At 52.5% G+C, this 21,170-nt stretch overlaps 1 protein-coding gene across 1 annotated transcript; it reads right to left on the reverse strand.

Annotated features, from left to right (window-relative positions):
- Positions 1-2,851: 2,851 nt before the first annotated feature.
- Esyt1 (extended synaptotagmin 1) lies at positions 2,852-20,057 on the reverse strand. The gene is made up of 31 exons (XM_041667942.1): positions 19,643-20,057; positions 17,648-17,689; positions 17,123-17,257; positions 16,956-17,029; positions 16,789-16,861; positions 16,450-16,539; positions 15,883-15,938; positions 15,010-15,133; positions 14,753-14,929; positions 14,576-14,658; positions 13,877-13,925; positions 13,652-13,738; positions 13,474-13,566; positions 13,181-13,252; positions 12,995-13,081; positions 10,705-10,854; positions 10,333-10,479; positions 10,054-10,230; positions 9,840-9,922; positions 9,704-9,752; positions 9,528-9,617; positions 9,351-9,446; positions 9,089-9,160; positions 8,900-8,986; positions 4,871-5,011; positions 4,562-4,710; positions 4,372-4,470; positions 4,159-4,290; positions 3,977-4,082; positions 3,743-3,792; positions 2,852-3,238 (listed from the first exon to the last, which is right to left on the reverse strand). Exons 1-31 carry the CDS (start codon positions 20,003-20,005, stop codon positions 3,199-3,201), a joined length of 3,273 nt encoding a protein of 1,090 aa, XP_041523876.1. The 5' UTR covers positions 20,006-20,057; the 3' UTR covers positions 2,852-3,198.
- Positions 20,058-21,170: the final 1,113 nt, after the last annotated feature.

Genomic DNA, 21,170 nt, shown 5'->3' on the forward strand with positions numbered 1-21,170 from the left:
GGCGCGGGTATAGATCAGGCTGAGCTCTTGCCCAGCATGCCAGCACAACCCATGAAAGGAACACAGTTTCGACTTCAAACACTTATTTCCTGTACTGACCGCGTTCCTGTCCAGCCGCGCCCAGTAGCTTGCAGATCTTCAAAGATAAACTTCTCGGTTGCTCAGGTTGTTCCTTTGGTCTTTTATGCCCTCTTCCACCATGCACACACATACAGGCACATTCGTGTACATGCATGTACATCCACACATATACACACACATGCATGCTCACAGTACACGCACATGCACACATGCACGCACATGCACACAATACACACATGCATGCACATACATGCACATGCATGCACACTGTCACTATCCAGCATCAAGCAGAACCAGGTCACCTGGGCCACACACAGTCTTGAAATATTTGTAGACAGTCAAGAGCAGATCTGCCGCTACAGCGAGAGCCAACAGGGAGGGATGCAGGAGACCTGAAGGTTGGAAGCCTTGCCTTACACTGTTTACATTCTCACCCTGAGATGGGGAGGTGATTGACAGGCTGAGGAGGAAGTAGGAGGAGATGACTACAGAAGGTGGTAAAGATTTGAAATAGATGCTGTGAGAGAAGGGAAATGACTCGCTGGGCTCCAGGCGACTCATTGATACTTTAATTAAATCGGGTTTTGGAGACAAAGTCTCACGGTATAGCCTTGACTGGCCTGGAGCTCCTCAGAGACCTCCCCCCACTCCCCAGGCAGGTCTCTGTGAATTTCAGGCCAGCCAGGGCCACAAAGTGAGGCTTTCAAAAAACAACCCCTCCCCAAATTTTGTTTGTGTGGGCTATGGGTCAAGGTCACAACTTTTTCCATCTTTATGTGGATCTAGGGATCAATCTCAGGTACGGCATCAGCGCACCTGATGTGACGAGCCAGGCAGTGGTGGCGCATGCCTTTAGTCCCAGCACTCGGGCAGAGGCAGGCAGATCGCGGGAGTTTAAGGACAGCCTGGTCTGCAGAACAAGTTCCAGGAGAACCAGGGCAACACAGAGAAACCCTGTGTGGTAGTTTTGTTTTTAATATTTATTTATTTGCTTATTAGGTATACAATATTCTGTCTGTGTGCATACCTGCAGGCCAGAAGAGGGCACCAGACCCTATTACAGATGGTTGTGAGCCACCATGTGGTTGCTGGGAATTGAACTCAGGACCTTTGGAAGAGCAGGCAATGCTCTTAACCACTGAGCCATCTCTCCAGCCCCCATGTTAAGTAAATCTTGCAAAAATGTAACACTTGAGCTAAAAAAGAGCCTTCCAGAGCAGAAGTTACTGAGTCTTCTGGGTTTCTGGAAATACAATTACTTAAAAGTAGTGGCACATGCCTTTAATACCAGCACTAAGGAGGCAGAGGCAGGCTTATTCCTGAGTTTGAGGCCAGCCTGATCTACAGAACCAATTCCAGGACAGCCAGGATTACACAGAGAAATCCAGTCTCAGGAAACCAAAAAAAAAAAAAAAAAAAAAAAAAGTTAGCATCTTTTGAAATCATATATAACAAACTCACAGGTTATATTTTCTAAATCCTGCTAGAACAGCAGGCCTTGGGCTATCTGTGCCCTGCATCTCATAATTATATAAGAAACTTTCATTTTAAGTTTCTCCACCTAGTGTCTCTACTTCTTCCCCCTCCTAGATGCTGAAGTGAAGTTGAAGGTGGTCGACACATCTGTAATCCTGGCACTCAGAAGAGTGAGGCAGGAGAGTTGCCACATGTTCCAGGCCAGCCTGGACTAACTACATAAGAATATTAAACTTTGTTTTAAATTCTGGAGTGAGGGGTCTGGACCTTTCGATAGGTGTCGCCGAGCGCACACAGGCTGATAAAAACACGCCAGCTCCGTTCTCAGACAGTGGAGTCTACACCCAGTCTTGGATGGACACGGTGGCTCATGCCTGGAAGTCTAGCATCCAAAAGGAGGCTGCAGCAGGAGTGCCACGAGGCTGAGGCCAGCCTGGGCTACAGGGTATGGCTCAGTCTTAAAAAAACGGGGGGGGGGGCAGTGTGGCGCACGCCTTTAATCCCAGCACTCGGGAGGCAGAGGCAGGTGAATCTCTGTGAGTTCGAGGCCAGCCTGGTCTACAAAAGCTAGTTTCAGGACAGGAACCAAAAGCTATGGAGAAACCCTGTCTTAAAAAGAAAGAAAGAAAGAAAGAAAGAAAGAAAAGAAAAAAAAGCCAGCTGTAGTAGTGCACATGTGTGGTCCCAGCACTCGGAAGGTTTTAACCATCAAATAAACACATCTTTTCAAATTGAATGAAAGCTTTTGACAGTTGGAGAGATGTGGTGGGTAGGCTGGAGTTCCTATCCGTAGGGAAAGGGCCGCAGTTGGTTTGAGCCTAATGTTTAATAGAAGATACCGTGGATTGACAGAGGAGGTGCGGAACTCCACATCAGATTAGTTCTACGGTGAGCGTAGAGCCTCTGCCCTTTGTCAAAACCCAGTCCTGCTGCCTGTAGTCTTTTCTGCCCATCTGAACATTACCACCTCCAGACCAATTTCTAATGACCTGGAGGTGGGTAAGACCTAAGTGTTCCCAGTTCACACAAAGTGAATCAGACTGGGGTGCCTATCAGAGTGCGAATATTTTCAAGAGTGGGTTGAGGAAGGTGGGGGTGAATCTGCACATTTTCTACACATGTCTACCTTCACACCCAGGTGTTTCCCCCTGGTGGCCCATGGCAGTTACAGAAGACCCTATGCTCAATTCAGCAGCACGGACTAACTTAGAGCGATAAGAGAGATTAGCATGGCCCTGTATAAAGACGGCACGTGAGTTTGTGAAGCTGTTTTTCTGTATAGTTTTTATTATGTAAAAAAAAAAAAAAGAGCTTCCCAAAAGCTGTATCTGGCATGATCTTGTGCCACTGCTGGTGCTGCCAGTGGCCAGGCACAGGTTGTGAGGCCCTGAGGAGGTGGGAGGCAGAACGGGATGCAGGCAGAGCAGGAAATAGCCAGCTTAGGTCCCTGCCCGAGGAGCCCGAAGGATAAAGGCCGTGCAGCAGAGGGTTACATGATCGTCTTTGGTCAGGCAAAGACCCTGATACGGGCCCAGAAGGCAAAGGGGCTCAGGCTCAGCTCTGGAGCCCCAGCTGAAGGCTCACCACACTGAGGCAAGAGGCAAGGCAAGAAGACAGAGCAATGTCAGGCGTCACCAGCTCCTAGGATCCATTCTTGTCTTTGTCATCCGTCAGGTCATACCTAGGGAAATAAGGACGGAGCTCAGGCAGATGCGTCTGTCCTGCTTTTTTTTTTTTTTTTTTTTTTTTTTTTTTTTTTTTTGGTTTTTCGAGACAGGGTTTCTCTGTGGCTTTGGAGCCTATCCTGGAACTAGCTCTGTAGACCAGGCTGGTCTCGAACTCCCAGAGATCCGCCTGCCTCTGCCTCCCGAGTGCTGGGATTAAAGGCGTGTGCCACCATCGCCCGGCATCTGTCCTGCTTTCTAAGACAGAGAGTCTCATTCTGTCTGTACCCCAGCCTGGAACTTGCTGTGGAGTCAGGCTGTTCTGGAACCCACAATTCTCCAGCCCCCCACAGGCTAGGACTACAGCCAAGAACCACCAGGCACAGTGAAAGACATGCTTAGGGCTTCCGTGCTTAATGGGATCAATGGTTCTCAGCTTCCTCCGCGTCCTCTTCCTGAGACTGTGATTGCTCCACCGTGCCTACCCAGTCCCACCCGCCCGCTCCTATGCGGACGCTCACCATTGGGCTGCACCCTGGGAGAGGTCTATCTCAGCCAGATCCAGCTGCACCTGCGTGGAAGATGGCAGGGCTGAGGTGGTATTTTGGTATTTAAAGAACACGCCCATCGTCACATCTGATCTCAAACCACGGCAGAGAGGATAGGGTCACTTCTCCGAGGCACCCTGGTGGTCTCCTGAACAGGAAGCTAGGCTCCAGCAGTGGCACCATCCTGCCTCCTCCTCGCCCTCTTACCTTTCCCAGAAGCTCACGCTCTCTTGACATGAAGGAGGAGTTTGACTTCACAGACACATCTAGTTTTCGCCTGAGAGACCCATCCAGGGGCAGCTCCCACTCGAACCTGGAAAGGCACGGGATTAGAGCACAAGGCGCAGCTGAAGCCTTCCACCTCCCCGTGGAAAGGGCCGTTCACTGACCGCTCGTTGAACTCCGGGTCCAGGGTCTTTTTCTTCTGTGAGGTCTTCCTCTTGGTGCCTCGGTTCTTGTCTGGGAGTAGCAACAGCGACACATAGGGATCTGGGAGATCCCGGCCGTTTTGTCGAAGGGCCCTAGGACAGAAGGGTGCGGGCATTGAAGCGCTGGCGCGGCAGGACTGCAGCGACCCCAGAGGACGGGTGGCAGGGTCTTACCGGCAGCTGTGGATGATGCTGACCAGCTTCTGTTCGTCACTGTGGTACCACACCGTCAGCTTCACCTGGCCCAGAGGCCCAATAGGAGCCTCAGAGGGGCTGTAGAAAAACGGAGAAGATGGCGTCCAGGAAAGCCTTGAAAAAAAAATCATATTTTTGCCAGCAAACCGTCTCCATCCCAATCCCTTACCTGTCACCATGCGGCAGGCGATGCCGGACCTCTTGCACTGGGGAGGTGATGTGAGCGGCTGCCCCTGAGGCCTTGGGCTCCTCATTGAGAGAAGAGGAACTGTGGCTGTGGCTGTGAGCTTCCACTCCTGAGTGTTGGGACACCAGGATCTGGGGGCAGGAGAGGCGTGAGCTGGGCAGGGTCCTCACTAGAAGGTCACCACCTCTGCTCCCACCCCTTGGGCATCGCTCCGCCCTAAGCCCTCTCCCGCTGCCACCCCCTGGTACTTCAGCCCTGAACCCTGCCCCGCTGCCGCCCCCTGGTACTCACCCCTAGCTGTGCTCGCATTAGCACTTGGCCCTGACCATTAGTGAGCGTGAACCATTTGTCCAAGCAGAGTCGGTCTGCGTGGAGGAGCTCTGAGAGAGGCAGAGATATAGAGCCCAGGGTGCCGGTCCCTTCACCCCGAACCTGTGGGGCAAATTTACTGATCAATTATTGAAGCTTGGCATTTATGAACCAAACACTTGGGTGGTTTGGTGAGAGAGTCCCTTTTTGGAAGAACAGAACACACTTACATCCGCTAGCCCCTCCGTCCCCTTACCCGGAGAACAGGTCTCATCCAGGCTGCCTTCGGATACTGAGATCGCCTACCTCAGCCTCTCCAGGGCTGGGATTACAGGCGTGAGCCACCATGCCTAGTTTTTCTTAGACTCTACTTTCTCCTTCATAAGCTTTTACATGCTTACCAGCAGGACCACCAGAGTGAAAAAAGAAGAGCAAAAACTAAAAGTTAATTGCCAGGCATGGTGGCGCACACCTTTAATCCAAGCAATCAGGAGGCAGAAGCAGGTAGATTTCTTAGTTTGAGGGCAGCCTGGTCTACATAGCAAGTTCCAGGACAGCCAGGGCTACATAGTCTCACTAGGAGAAAGCAAAGGATGAGTATCTGGGCATGTAGCACAGTCGGTGGACTGCTTGCCTAGCACGCTTGAAGCTCTGAGTTCAGTCCCCAGCTCCACATAAATCTGGGTGTGAGGGTGCAGGCCTATCATCCCAGCACTTGGGGTGGAGACAGGAGGGACAGAAATTGAGGGTCATCTTAGGCTACAGACCAAGTTTGGAGCCAGCTTGGACTCCATGTCTCCAAGAAAGAAAAGAAAATTCTGCCTACCATATTTTCTATATTTCACATCTAACTTTTTTTGGGGGGGAGGAAGGAGTTAAGATAGGGTTTCTCTGTGTAGCCCTGACTGTCCTGGAACTCACTCTGTAGACCGGGCTGGCCTCGAACTCACAGAGATCCACCTGCCTCTGCCTCCCAAGTGCTGGGATTAAAGGCGTGCACCACCACTGCCCAACTATGCCTATACCTCTTTGTATTTCCTGGCTTTTTAATATTAGTGTGTGTACAGAATCACAAATGTCATGACAGTTGATAGGAGTAGGTTCCAGAGATCACACCCTGGTGTCAGGCCTGCACGCGTGCGCTTTTACGTGCCGAGGCATGTCTCCCGTCCTCTTATTTAACCTTACAGATAGTGTAGCATCTACTGCCTCCTGTTAGGAAAGGCGAGAAGAACTGACACACACCTTTTACATGTCTCATTACTGGTTTTGTTTTTCCAAACAGGGTTTCTCTGTGTAGCCTTGGCCATCCTGGAACTCGCTCTGTAGACCAGGCTGGCCTCAAACTCAGAAATCCATCTGCCTCTGCCTCCTGAGTACTGGGATTAAAAGCATGCACCACCACTGCCCGGCTCATAATTTTTTTGTATCTTTTTAAATTTTATTGCTATTTATTGGGCTCTCTATTTTTTTTTCTGCTCTACTCCCTGCCTCTCCCCTCCCCGCTTCAACCCTCCCCCAAGGTCCCCAGGCTCCCAATTTACTCAGAAGATCCTGTCTTTTTCTACTTTCTACTTCCCATGTAGATTAGATCTATGTAAGTCTCTCTTAGTGTCCTCATTGTTGTCTAAGTTCTCTGAGATTGTGATTTGTAGGCTGGCTTTCTTTGCTTTATGTTTAAAAACCACCTATGAGTGAGTACATGTGATAATTGTCTTTTTGTGTCTGGGTTACCTCACTCAAAATAATGTTTTCTAGCTCCATCCATTTTCCTGCAAAATTCAAGCTGTCGTTATTTTTCCGGCTCATAATTTTTAAATTGTCTTTATTCTACCTCTTGGAAACTTGAGGTCTCTTCCAGTCTTTTAAAACTATCTTGGTTTCTGCAACCTGCTCTTTCATGGTATTCTTGCTATAATTTAGGTCCCTTGAAAATTCTTCCATGATCTGTCTTTGAGTTGTGAGGGCGCACAGCGTATCAGCTGCCTTTTTCAGTTGGCATGCTCCTGGGGCGCTCTTGCCCATGGTTGCAGGCCCAGGCAGGTGCTTGCTCCCACAATGGGGAAAGCAGTCAACGCCACACAGGTCTGCCTTCTGGGTGGCTCTTCAGAGATTTCCCTTGAAGACTGCAAATTCAAATAATCCCTTGCTATGAGATCAGCATCACCTTTCCCCATCCAGGCACCTTAAGTCTGGAACCCAGGCGATTCACATCTACCTTCCTCTCAAAACAAGCAAAAACAGCAGGTGGGAGTCCCATGCGGGCAACTCCAGCATTCAGGGGGTTGGGACAGGAAGACTGTCAGAAGCAGAGGCTACAGTGTGAGATGCTGACTCAAAAAGTCAACAAAAACACCCAGAAGTTTTTAAACAAACAAACGAACAACAACAAAAAAATAGCCAGGCGCCAGGCAGTGGTGGTGCACCCCTTTAATCCCAGCACTCAGGAGGCAGAGGCAGGCAGACCTCTGTGAATTCAAGGCCAGCCTGGTCTACAGAGCGAGTTCCAGGACTGGCTCCAAAGCTACTGAGAAACCCTGCCTCAAAACAAACAAACAAGTCAGGCATGGTGCCACATATCTTTAATTCCAGCACTTGGGAGACAGAGTCAAGTGGCTCTCTGTGAGCTCTAGGCCACAGAGTTATCCAATAAAAACTTATTTTTGTTTTGTTTAAGAGGGAGACAAGGGGCTGGAGAGATGGCTCAGAGGTTAAGAGCATTGCCTGCTCTTCCAAATGTCCTGAGTTCAATTCCCAGCAACCACATGGTGGCTCACAACCATCTGTAATGAGGTCTAGTGCCCTCTTCTGGCCTTCAGGCATAACGCAGAAAGAATATTGTATACATAATAAATAAATAAATAAATAAATAAATAAATATTTTTTTAAAAAAAGAGGGAGACAATAGTGGGGCTAGGATGTGACCCTGTGGGGGCAATGAGAACCTGAGTTCAAACCCCACAGTCCAACCCAAGTGACCAATGCAATGTCTGCATGAGGAGATAGAAGCCACAGGAGCTTGGCCAGCTAGCCTTGGTGGACACAGAACAAAACAAACCAAAGAGACCCTGTCTAAAACAAGGCAGAAATCAAGTCATGTCATCCACGGTTGTCCTCTGACTCCCACAGACCAGCACTCACATGTGTGTGCACACTCAACAAAATCTAAACTATTTCTAGCAGACCTTTGTACTATCGTAATCACTCCGATGTCTCCCTCACTTGAGATGGGGTCTCAAAGTTCAGAAGTCTCCCGAGGATGGTTTTCTCTGCCCCACCTCAGCTGGTAGGACCCCTCCTTTTCTCTCCCCACCTTTTGCCTTTACACTCAGTCACACTGCTTTCTCTCTCTCTCTCTCTCTCTCTCTCTCTCTCTCTCTTTTCTTTTTCTTTTTCTTTTTTTTTGTTTTTCGAGACAGGGTTTCTCTGTTTAACAGACTTGGCTGTCCTGAAACTCTTTGTAGACCAGGCTAACCTCAAACTCACAGAGACCAGCCTGCCTGCCTCTGCCTCCCACGTGCTGGGATTAAGTCATACGCCACCACCGCCTGGCCTCAGTTACAATGCTGTATGTATTCTCTGGTTACTGCCCTCCTCCTATGGCAGAGTGACTCCCAAGGATAGGGGAGTCAAGCTTTCTTTGCTTCCTCTCCCAATTATAAATTGTTTTATAATTTATTTATTTTACAGGCATTGGTATTTTGCCTGCATGTATACCTGTGTGAGGATGTCAGATCTTGAAGTTACAGACAGTTGTGAGCCACCATGTGGGTGCTGAGATTTGAAGCTAGATCCTCTGGAAGAACAGCCAGTGCTCTTAACCACTAAGCCATCTTTCCTGCCTTTTTGTTTTTTTGAAACAAGATCTTACTAGCCCAGACTGGCTTATGAACTCAGGGCAATCCTCCTGCTTCAGATCCCCAAGCAACATGATTACAAGTGTTTGCCACCAAGAGCTTTCCTGTGGCGTGTGGCCGGAGCGGCAGGACCTGCACAGTGAGTCCCCATTACCTGAAGCTCCAGGCTCTCCGCATGTGGCTTCCTGATGAGAAAGGAGGTGTTCTCCTCCCAGATAGGGGCTGATGTCTGAGAAACGGTCTGTTGGAGATGAGGAGTTGGTCAGTGGGGGGAACTGTCTTCTCGGCTCTTCCCCCTACCCTTAGCAGTAAAGGATCCCTGCTACAAGGCATCTTTTCCTACCTTGGTTTTATGGGAAGTCTCTCCCACAGTGAGAGTAGCATACGAGTTGGGAGGCTTGGTGCCTTTTCGGAGCTGGAAGGACAGTGTCAGTCATAAATTCACAAATTAATGCCATGCCCACACTGCCATGTGCACTTCCTAGCCCCCCTCATCCCAGCACCACCCTCCAGTGGGGCCGTTTGCCCTTCCAAATCTATAAGGTGCACTCACACCCAAGGGAGCCCAAAGAGGGGCCACGAAAGCCATGGGGAGCCACTCTTACCGGCAGATTATCTGCCTGTTCCAAGTAGACAGAGAGCAGGGCCGCTGCCAGCTCTGAGCTCTTCTGAGTCTGGATCAGACTGTTGACCTGCAGCACCTGGGACACAGAGCTGGCTGTGGATGGGAGCTGAGGGAAGGCTCACCCGGCTCCACCCTGTCTCCAGCCGTTCCCCCTCACCTCTTCTAACTCAGCAGCAGTAGGTCTAGGGGTCAGCCGTTCCAGGCGCAAGTGCAGCCGGCCAGATGGGACATCCTCCAGGGTCAGCCACTGTGGAGATGGGCAGGGAGGGGGGGCGAGGATGAGATGGTTGCCATGGTGACGAGGAGGGGGTGTGGGTCTCATCTCATGCTCACCTCATCAAGGAAGCCACTGTTGAGGACTGTGGTGAGACTCATTTTATACCTGCAGAGAGTGGAGACAAGGGGCTGGGGTCAATACTACGGCCCATGCGGCCAACATTATCTGTCCACCTGAACTCCCGACTCCTACCTGCCCAAAAAGTCATCCTTGTCCAAGTCCTTATCAAAGACCTCAATCTCAAGCTCTTGGCCTGGAATCGAGGTGACAATCACCTACCAGGGGAAAACGGTGCAGATGAAAGGGATTTCTCTCCTTTTCCTCTCTGCCCATCCCCCGCCCTCTGACCACGGAGGACTGGCAGACACCATGGGGCAGACAGGAGTCCCAGTCACTCAGTTCTGACCTCGAAAACCTCGTTCCAGCGGGGATTGAGATCCTCCCGAACAACATGGCTCCGGAAGCTTTGTCCCGCCACCCTCAGTTTGACATAGGGGTCTGATTTGCCCTTCACCAATCCCCCCAGGAAACGGTCTTTGGCAATTAGGTCCTGAGCCTCTAATACATGGATCCGAAGAACATTCTGCAGGAGGGACAGACGGGGCAAGACCTCAGAACCCACCCTAGAACAGGCCTGGTACAGTGTGGGCGAACACAAACTTCTCGGTTTCCGGGGACCACTTACCTCAGTCCCAAAGTGGCTGTTAGGAGATGTCTGCCAGGGCCGAGGGGGCATATCTACGCTGCTGCCTGTCTGGGGGCTGCCGCTGTCCAGATCCTGGGCGCCGGGTACAGTGGGGAAGCGGATTTCTGATGAATCCAAGTATAAGATCTGCGAAAGACAGCAGGATGGCAGATGAGTCACCGCGCAGGCTGAAGGACGGTGCAGGGGCTCTGGAGATGAGCGAACATTGATGTGCCTCAGACCCGTCTACAGGGGTTACACCTTTTGATCTGAATGGGCTCCCCTTCCATGCTCTGAATACCAAGGAATCCCCAGGCCGCCCCAGCACCCCTGCATCCTCCATCACCTCCATCACCTCCTCCATCACCGTACCCGCATGACCAGTTTCATGTAGAGCCTGGAGTTTGGGCCTGAGCTGCTGAGCTGGAACCACTGGTCCAGGGTGAGTTCCGAGGCCGTCAACAGGCGAGCCAGAGGGAGAGTCAGTGCCCCTAATGTCAGGGCCCTGGAGTCATCCTTCACCTACAGGGGGAGTGAGGTGAAGGCATATTGAGGAAACCAGCACGAACCCAGCTGATCTCCCTGCATTCCACTCCCCCCAGACAGTTACACATGACTCCAGCTGATCTCCCTGTACCCCACTCCTCCCCAGACAGTTACACATGACTCCAGCTGATCTCCCTGCACCCCCAATCCCCCCCAGACAGTTACACATGACTCCAGCTGATCTCTCTGCACCCCCAATCCCCCCCAGACAGTTACACATGACTCCAGCTGATCTCTCTGCACTCCCAATCCCCCCCAGACAGTTACACATGACTCCAGCTGATCTTCCTGCACCCCCACTCCCCCCCAGACAGTTACACATGACTCCAGCTGATCTCTCTGCACCCCACTCCCCCAGACAGTTACATATGACTCCAGCTGATCTCCCTGTACCCCACTCCCCCCCAGTTACACATGACTCCAGCTGATCTCCCTGCACCCCCACTCCCCCCCAGACAGTTACACATGACTCCAGTTGATCTCCCTGCACCCCACTCCCCCAGACAGTTACACATGACTCCAGCTGATCTCCCTGCACCCCACTCCCCCAGACAGTTACACATGACTCCAGCTGATCTCTCTGCACCCCCAATCCCCCCAGACACTTACACATGACTCCAGCTGATCTCCCTGATCCCACTCCCCCAGATAGTTACACATGACTCCAGCTGTTCTCCCTGCACCCCAATCTCCCCCAGACAGTTACACGACTCCAGCTGATCTCCCTGTACCCCTCCCCCCAGACAGCTACACATGACTCCAGCTGATCTCCCTGCACCCCACTCCCTCCCAGACAGCTACACATGACTACAACTGATCTCTCTGCACCCTGTTCCTCCCCAGACAGTTACACATGACTCCAGCTGATCTCCCTGCACCCCACTTCCCTCCAGACAGTTACACATGACTCCAGCTGATCTCCCTGCACCTCACTCCCTCCCAGACAGCTACACATGACTACAACTGATCTCTCTGCACCCTGTTCCTCCCCAGACAGTTACACATGACTCCAGCTGATCTCCCTGCACCCCACTTCCCTCCAGACAGTTACACATGACTCCAGCTGATCTCTCTGCACCCCACTTTCTCCTAGACAGTCACAAACCTTTTGTTCACTCACAACCAGATTTTCCCATCTTTTTTCAACACCACCATCTTGTCTACCTCTGCTCATTGTTTCCCTGAGAACACTGTCATTCTCTCCCTCCTGCCTATTTCAACCCTACTTATCTATGCTTTAGGCTCCATTGAGATCTTTGCTCCTTCACAAACTCTATAACTGTTTGGGAAGAACAAAACTGTTGTGTGTGACGGCACAACTTATGGAAGGTGCCCCATGCATGTGTGTGCAGGTCAGAGGACAATGGCGCAGTCAGGTCTCTTCTGCCTCTCTGTATATTCTGTGGCTTGTTCCCCAGTCACCAGGCAGGACTTGACCCTCTGAGCAGCTCTGCTAGCCCCCGTCTCCAAATCCCTCCTGCCTCAGCCTCCATGTCTTCTCTCACCATTTTAAAGGCTGTACATATGGTCTTTGTATGATTAGGTCTGTCCTCTAGGAAACTGACGGGTGAACACAGAAGCCATGATACTGGCTTTCACGATTTTTCTATGACCTTTAAAATCTTAATTTTACTGGGGCACAATCTGCACACCATAAAAGTTACTCATTTCAAGCACAGAGTTACCACTTGTAAAATGAACTCTAGGCCTGGTGTGGTAGCACACACCTTTAAGCACTCAGGCAGAGAGGCAGGTGGATTTCTCTGAGTCTGAGGCCAGCCTGGCCTATACAGTGAGACCCTGTCCAAAACAGAACTGGCTGTGGCAGCCTACGCCTTTGATCTCAGCCCTTGGGAGGAAGAGGCAGGCGGATTTCTGTGACAAGCAGGGCTATGTAGAGAGACCCTGTCTCAAAACAAAAGCCCTAATCTAATGCCTAGAACAAATGAGGCCCTGAATTAATCCCCAGCATCTTACACACGCACGCGCACAGACACACATGCATGCACACATGCATGCATGCGCGCGCGCGCACACACACACACACACACACACACACACGGAACAAAATGTACTGATAAAGCTTGGGAGACAGGAAGAATGAGGTGGCTCTCACCTGAACATCAAGCTCCTGGCTCCGGGGGTCTTGCAGGAAAAATCGGAACGCTTCTTCCCACACCGGGCTGTTGGTGCCGTAGGCAGCCTGAGAGCGATGATGGTGTGAGGACGGGTACCCAACACCATTCCCGTTTGGCTGACTCTCACTTGCAAGCATCCTGAGGAGGAGCCTGCACTCCCTTACCTTGCTCTCCTGGGTGACATCCTGAACTGACAGCTGTACCATGGGGTTGGGTTCCTTGTTTCCCTTCTTCAGCTGTGTTGGGGGGGACAGAATTTAGAATTTGAGGGTTGGATGTCTGGGTTTGATGAAGGAGGTGGGGTTAGCAGACTCTCTTCCTCCAGGTAGACCTGACACCCCCCCCCCCGAACCTTCGTGGTACCCCTTTGTAGGCAGGGGCATCTGCATCCTCAGTTAAGGAGGAGCGGGCATCCTTTTCCCAAGGCTCTGTCACCCACTCTACAAGCCAAACTCACAGGGAGATCCTGGGCCCGGTCCAAGTAGACAACGAGGATGGCAGCTGATGGGGGCTCTGGTCGAGACGTGATGCCCCGGTTCCACTGTAGGACCTGGGAGGAGAGAACCGTGGTCAGACCTCATCCTCCTGTCCCCAAATGTCACCCCTGCCTGCCTTCTGTTTCCCGAGCAGCTTACCTTATCCAGTTTCTCTGCATCTGGCAAAAGTGATAGCCATTCTAGTCTCAAATGAACTTGGCCCTGCCCACCTTGTAGCGGGTACCACTGAAGGAAGGAAGTGAGGGAAGTGAGAAGTAGAGATGGGTCACCAACCCATCCGTTCGTCACCATCACCACGGTAGCAGCTATCGGTTGCCCATAGGGTGAGATCACTCCCACAAACATCCTCTTCTCCCAACTTACATCGTCCAGGACTCCAGCCTGTAGTACTTTCCCAACATCCAACTTCATTCTGGAGGGGTGGGGAGGGTGGGGAGAAGAGGGGGCAGTGAGGAGAAAGGGGAAATGGTAATTAGCAGCCAGTCAGTGGCCTTCCACTCACCCCCCAGGAATAACCAGAGAATCCTTCTCATTTATCTTGAAGAAGTCTCTGTGTGGTCTGTGTGGGGTATGTGCATGAGTGAAGGTGCCTGGGAGGCCAGAGGACCAGGAGCTGGAGTTACAGGAGGTTGTGAACCTCCCATGGACCTGAACTTGGGTCCTTTGCAAGCTTACCGGCTGAGCCATCTTTCCAGCCCCAAGAGGATCTTACACTAAGGGAAGGAGGGAGAGAGAGAGAAAGGAAGAGAAAAAGGGAGAGAAGGAGAGAAGAAGGAGAAGGAGAGAGAGAGAGAGAGAGGGGGGGAGGGAGGGAAAGGGAGGGAGGGAGGGAGGGAAAGGGAGAGGAAGAGGGAGAGAGGAAGAGAGGAAGAAGGAGAGGGAGAGGAGGAGAGAGAGAGGAGGAAGGGAGGGAGGGAGGGAGGGAAAGAGGAAGAGAGAAAAAGAGATGTAAGGAGAGGGAGAGAGGGAGAGGGGGAGAGAGAGAGAGAGAGAGCGCGTGCTCTACTACCTTCAGAATCTTGGGAGCACTGGGACTTAAGAATCTAAAACGCACAGTCTCACCTTCCCAGAAAATCGTCTTTATCTGGATCTTTATCGAACACCTCCACCTCGATCTCCTGCCCCGGGACCTCGTGGACGATCACCTGGGGAGCACAGTGGCCTGTGGTCTCAGGGCTGCAGCCCACAGGCGTGAGGGCTTCTCCCACCACCACACACTGCTGCTCCACAGCGTCTTACCTCGTAGGTCTCCCCCCAGTGCGGGTTGAGTTCCTCATCTATGACGCGACTGCAGAATGTCTGGGTGCCCACGCGAACCAAGGCATAGGGGTCTGATTTGCCCTCAATCAGGCCTTTCACATATTTGTCCTTGGAACTCAGCCCTCGGGCCGCCAGGAGGTGGATCCGAATGATGCCCTGGGGTTAGGAACCAATGGTAAGAAGCTAAGAACCCAGCCCAGGCCCCTGAGGGAGATCGGTCTCTTCAGATGCCATACCCTGGGTAGTGGGGAGCGCAACTGGGCCACATCATGAAGGTCGGGCACAAGGGGCACCAGGAGTCGGTTGGGCAGCACAAGGAAGGCAGCAATAGAATCCATGATCATGGTGTCGGAGAGGGAGCTGAACAAGGGGTAGGAAGAGGAAAGGTTCAAATTCCTCACACTCAACTGTGTTCCCACTGCAGAGAAGGCTTCAGCCTTTTAGGTCTCGCTGTGGATCCCTGGCTGGGTGAGGGTTGGTTACGTAGCCCATGCTGGCCCTGAATTTCTCATAGGGTTTGTTCTGTAGCCCATGCCTGCCCTGAACTCCTCGTAGGGTTTGTTCTGTAGCCCATGCCTGCCCTGAACTCCTCATAGGGTTTGTTACGTAGCCCATGCCTGCCCTGACCGCCTCCTGCCTCCACCTCCCAGGTACTGCGATTACAGGTGTGTGCCTGTGCCATCACACCTAGCTTAGAAAGTCGTCTTTGTCTTTTTTAAAACTATGTTTGTTTCATATGTGTGTGCACACGTATGCCACATGGTGGGGAACCCATCAGATTGGCAGCAAATGCCTTTGCCCACTGAGCCATCTCACCAGAGCGGGAGACTTTGAGAATCTTTCTTGCTCCTTTCAGGCCCTGGCTCCCTTTGCTATTCCCAGCCTTCCTTGCTCTTTCTTCCCCTGCTTGAGGAGTCTCCATTCCCTCATGGCATGTTCCTCCATGGAAGAAAAAACCCCATTCTGAAACTTCCCTGGAGTTCATGTCCAATCTCCCCACTGCAGTGAGGTCTCGAAGACAGAGGCAGAGGCTTCACTGCTTTGCGTCTCTGAACCCTCAGCCCTGGACTGCAATACTGACTGGGAAGGTGCCCAAAGGTGCCTAGTACCTAAGTCCTGGAATGTCCAGCAGATTGGTCATCCCTGTCCAGTTGATGTCAAGTGTCTGGAAGAAAAGGGCAGAAGAGTCAGGATGGCTCTCGGGGAGCACCGTCACACTCAGAAGAGTCAGGATGGCTCTTGGGGAGCACCATCACACTCAGAAGAGTCAGGATGGCTCTTGGGGAGCACCATCACACTCAGAAGAGTCAGGATGGCTCTCAGGGAGCACTGTCACACTCAGAAGAGTCAGGATGGCTCTCAGGGAGCACCATCACACTCAGAAGAGTCAGGATGGCTCTCAGGGAGCACTGTCACACTCAGAAGAGTCAGGATGGCTCTCGGGGAGCACCATCACACTCAGAAGAGTCAGGATGGCTCTCAGGGAGCACTGTCACACTCAGAAGAATCAGGATGGCTCTTGGGGAGCACCATCACACTCAGAAGAGTCAGGATGGCTCTCGGGGAGCACCATCACACTCAGTCTTCTCAATCCCTTTAGCTACCTCTATACCACCTCCCTCTCTTCCCAACACCCACAAGCCTGTTTCCCATTTCCTGCCAATGGCCTCTCTTACCGGGCGTTTGATAAAGAACATCGACACAGCCCCCACGATAGGAAGGTCCCCTGTGAGTGGCTCAAGAATCACCCGCAAGACACCGTGTAGCTAGGGTGAGAAGAGCAGGAAGATCAGAGTCTTCTCCAGAAGAGGTCCCGTGCCCTCCTGCACTTCCCCAGCCTTGACTGTTCACTCCAGAGCCCATGAAACCTCAGACTCTCCATAAGGAGCCCCTGATGCCTGCCAGAGCCTGCCAGAGCTGGGGAAACTTCGGGCTCTCCATAATGAGCCCCCGACACCTGTCCCAGAGCCCATGAAACCTCGGGCTCTTGTAACAGCCCCTGATGCCTGCCCTACCTGCATGCCCTTGACTCCTGCTTTGCAGAAATACTTCTTGACTTCCACATCAATCTGGACATCACCTACATAGCTGGGAAGCAGTGAGGAAGAAAATAAAGGTTAGTGCTAGGGCTTCAGCAGAGAGACTGAGACCCACCCACGGGAGTGGGGAGGTGGTGAGTTACCTGACGTTCAAGTCCAATAGAATCTGATCTTTTCTCTGACTAGGGTGAACCTTGACGCCGATGATGCGTACTGGCTAAAGAGAGGTGGTCTCAGAAGAGGCAGGAGGAAAGGAGCATCTCAGCCCTTGCTGCCTCCCCAACCCCCTGGCCATTTCTTCCCAGCGCACCTTCTCACCCAGCTCCACACGCGTAAACGTGAAGGTTTGCAGATGGGGGTTAGCGCCCCGGACAGCTGGGGCCACCGTTTCAGCCAGGAGCTTCTCCATATACTGGCCTAGGAAGGGCCACACCTGGGCCACAATCTGGGAGGAAAAGAAATCAGAGGAGAGTCCACTCGCCCGCGACCCTCAGGGGTCGAACGACCCTTTCATCAGAAAACAAAGATATTTACAATTATGAAGCAGCAATGGAAATAATTTTATGGTCAGGGGTCACCACAGCAGTAAGAAGGCTGAGAACCACTGGTCTAAAGGCAAGTTCTACCTGCCTGGGCCTGACAGCACATAGCTCTTTTCTGAGGAGTGATGCTGAGCTGGGAGGGTCAGGAGTCTGAGGCTACCTTTGGGGCAGGAAGACAGAGCCATCTCCATGGGCAGCTTCAGGGACTAGGCTCAACTAGAATTGAGGTGTAAGAGGTCTCGAAAGAGTAATAAACCCCACTCAGGAAAAATCAAAGCCAAAACAGTCCTCACCTTGTTTAGCCATTCAACCTTTTCCACATCTGGGAAGCTGACCTGGAAGTGGGGAAACAGAGTCAGGGGTAAGTATACTTTACATGTATGCTTCCTAAGAGGACAGTGGGGTGCACGCAGAAGAGATGGGACATGTCCCTCTGGCAGGGACTCCCCACACCAAGGGGCTGGGTGTGCCCCCTCCCTCTCTTTTCCTCTTCCTTTCTTTTAAAGCAAAAAAAAGGGGGGGGGGTTGGCTGGGTTTAGGAATACAAACCATTCCCAACACTTGGAAGGTAGAGGCAGGAGGGCCATGAGGCTATGTCTAAAGACAGCACAAAGTTGTTTTCTGTTTGTAGACAGGGTCTCATTGTGTGGCCCTGCATGACCTGGAACTCACTCTGTAGACCAGGCTGGCCTCCAGCTCACAGAGATCCACCTGCTTCTGCCTCCCAAGTGCTGAGATTAAAGCTTTATGCCACCACGCCCAGTAAGCAAAAGGTTTTAATACAGATTTAAGCATACAATCCTGGGGGCAAGAGACTTCTGTCTTTAGAATATGGCCACGTAGGCTTCTTTAGAGAGGGGAGCTGGCAGGATGTAGGGCTATACGCAGAGGCTTTCGAGAGTGCGGAGAAATGGTAGCGTCTGGGGCAAAGGAGGGGGAGGGAGGAGGAGTCTTAAAGAGAAGGGCACATTCTTTCCCGGGGAGATCCTGTCAAATCAGAGCTCTAGGGAATCCTGGGACGAAGAAGTCCTGGTTCTTTTGTCCAGCCTTCCCTGCTCTCCTGGGACTGGGCGTGGGCAACCATTGAAGAAGGTGAAGGAGAAGAAACAACCCTTTGATAGCCTAGGGAGGGGCTGGAAGAGCTACTTAGGCCTGGTGCGCCAGTGCCTGCGCAAGCAAGCCTCTGCAGAGGTCCTCTCTCTCTCTCTCTCTCTCTCTCTCTCTCTCTCTCTCTCTCTCTCCTCGCTCCCATCCTCCCTACCTCCTTTCTCTCTCTTCCTGAGTAACTCCTTCTATGGGAAAGGACACCTGTGCTCTGCATGGAGCAGGGAGGGAGAGGATTAATTCCCATGATACGGAGTAGGAGTAATAGTTGCTGCTTGGGGTAGATGGAACCATTTCTTCCTTTTTCTCTCTCCAGGGCATGTTAAGTGTGACTGTGTCTGCCACTCTCTACCTATCTGGTACCTCTTCTGGAAAGGGTACCAGGGAGGGGTTGGTAACCAGCTCGCTCAGCTTTAGCAAGGCCAGAGAGGCATCTCTTTCAGCCCAGGAGACAGGGTACAGAAATACTGGCCTGGGTCAGCTAAGCAAGCTAGCGAAGGTTGCCCACAGTCCGGAAAAGGGTGGGGCCGCCCAGGGTGCGAATAGAGAGAGCAGCGGGAACTGTAGCAGCCACACTACCCTCTTCCCAGCACCCCCTCCCTGGGCCCAGCAGCTGCCTTGGCTGCTCTGCCTCCCGGCTGACTTGAGACTGGAAGGCGACTGCGGTGGGTCACTTCCAGGTGCTGAACAATGCTTGCAGGGTTGGGTCTCAGCGGGTACCTAGGGACAAGGCAGGAAACGGGAAGCCCTGATGCCCTTAAGAAGATAAAAAGCCTTGAAAGAGCTAGCAAAGCCGGGGGAACCTCTGAGCGATCACGGGGGGGTGAGGTGAAGGGATCCCCAGAGGCAGCGTGGCAAAGGCGCGAGTGACGCCAGAAGTCAGGAACAGTGAGCATTCTACACGCTTGGCTGGGAGGGAGCCGGGGCTGGGAGCGGCCACTCAGATGTACTGCCGTAGTCCGAGTAGACTGAGGAAGAAGTCCCGATTCGGTGGAAGGATCCGCTCTGCGGCAAGGGTGGGCGGAGAGTGGGTATCCGTCCCAGCAAGCAAGCGCTAACGGGACGAGGTGAAGTCTGGGGGGGCCACTGTCCCAAGTCGGAGAGCTGACTTCATAGGGAGGGAGAGCCCGAGTTGAAGGACTAGGAAGAGCTATACTGCACCAAGGGCTGAAGTGGCAACTCACCCAGGCAGGTAGTTCCCGGTTGCTCATATAAAGCGTTTCTGCTGTGATCCGCTCCTCGTCATCCAGCAGCTGCCTCGCTGCCCGCAGGCTCTGTGCTTTCCCGTCGCGGACCCGGCGCCAGCCCAGGTAGAGGGCGAGGCCGAACAGCACGAAACCCACGCTAAGACCCGCAGCCCCGGCCAGGTACACGGGCACCAACACCAACAAGCGCCGTCCGAAGGAAGACAGCACCGCCAGGGCCTCGCTTGCTGCACCTGGGCCAGCGGGTGGGACCCCCGAGCCCGGGTCCCGCGAGGTGTCTGTGGCAGGGGGCTGCCCCGCGGGTTCGGGGCCGGCGCCCTCTTCTTCAGGGGAGCGCTCCATGGGGCAGCCTCTCGGGGCACCCTCCCGACTAGCTGCAGCAGCTCCGGGTCTGGTCCAGCTCCCCCCCGAATATATAGTGCTCCCGGGACCTCAAGCTACGCCACGCCCCTGCTCGTTGGGGTTGGTTCGCGCCGCGCAGACCTGAGAAACTAGAGGGCTTGGGATGGCAGGACCTCGGTGATTGGACCAGCGGGTCAAGATGGGAGGGCTGGATGGCGGGAAAAGGAGGAAAGAAACCAAAAGGCAGTATTTGACTGGTCATAGAAAGAACAGGGCGCGGCGTCCCACTTAGAGGCGGGAGCAACTGCTCCTCCCACGTGGGATTGGAGCGCCTGTGGAGTGACGTCATGCAGAGCCGCTACTCTACTTACTGAGTTCAGAGAGAGCTTGTGTTGAAGGGTGGCGGGTGGTCAGTATTATCTTTCCACCCATTCAGATGGCTTGGCAGTGTCTGTCTGAATCTTCCATAGTCTTTGTCAACTTTCCCAAGTTTTCATTCTAAGAATATTCTTTGTCTTCTGAGCGTTTTCTGGCTGTCCTTACAGAGACGTCAGAGAAATGACCCTATTTGGAATGAAAGCCTTGGATGACCGACTCCGGCTGTCGACTGATCCTATCCTCAGTCTCCTCCCTTGTCTGTGAGATAAACAACTAAAGAACCGGAGAATGGGAATTAGAGTTCTAATATTCCAGCCTTGAAGGAAGTGGCGAAGCGGAGAGGAGTACACGCGAAGTGAGGGTTGTTTCTCTCTAGCATCTCCCAGTTAGTCACCTCTACCACAGAGGGCAAATCGAGACTAAACCGACACCAAAAGTAGGTGAGGGTTCCGCTGCAGCAGCAATTCCCTTTCCAGTCATTTCCTGATGCTTGGTGTCTGAGTCAGTCTTACGATTTCCGCAATGAAAGCCATGGCCCAAAGCGACTTGGGGAGGAAAGGGTTTATTTGGCTTCCACTATGTGTAAACATCATAGTCCATCAGCGAAGGAAGTCAGGGCAGGAACTCAAACTAGGAAGGAACCCGGAGGCAGGAGCTGATGCAGAGGCCATGAGGGGTGCTGCTTACTGGCTTGCTCCCCATGGCTTGCTCAACCTGCTTTCCTGTAGAACCTTGGACCTGCCCAGGGATGGCATCACCCACAATGGGCTGAACTCTCTCCAATCCA

The sequence above is a fragment of the Microtus oregoni genome, unplaced genomic scaffold, assembly GCF_018167655.1.
Source record: "Microtus oregoni isolate MIOR12 unplaced genomic scaffold, Mior012 000001F_ref0000356, whole genome shotgun sequence".
NCBI lineage: Eukaryota > Metazoa > Chordata > Mammalia > Rodentia > Cricetidae > Microtus > Microtus oregoni.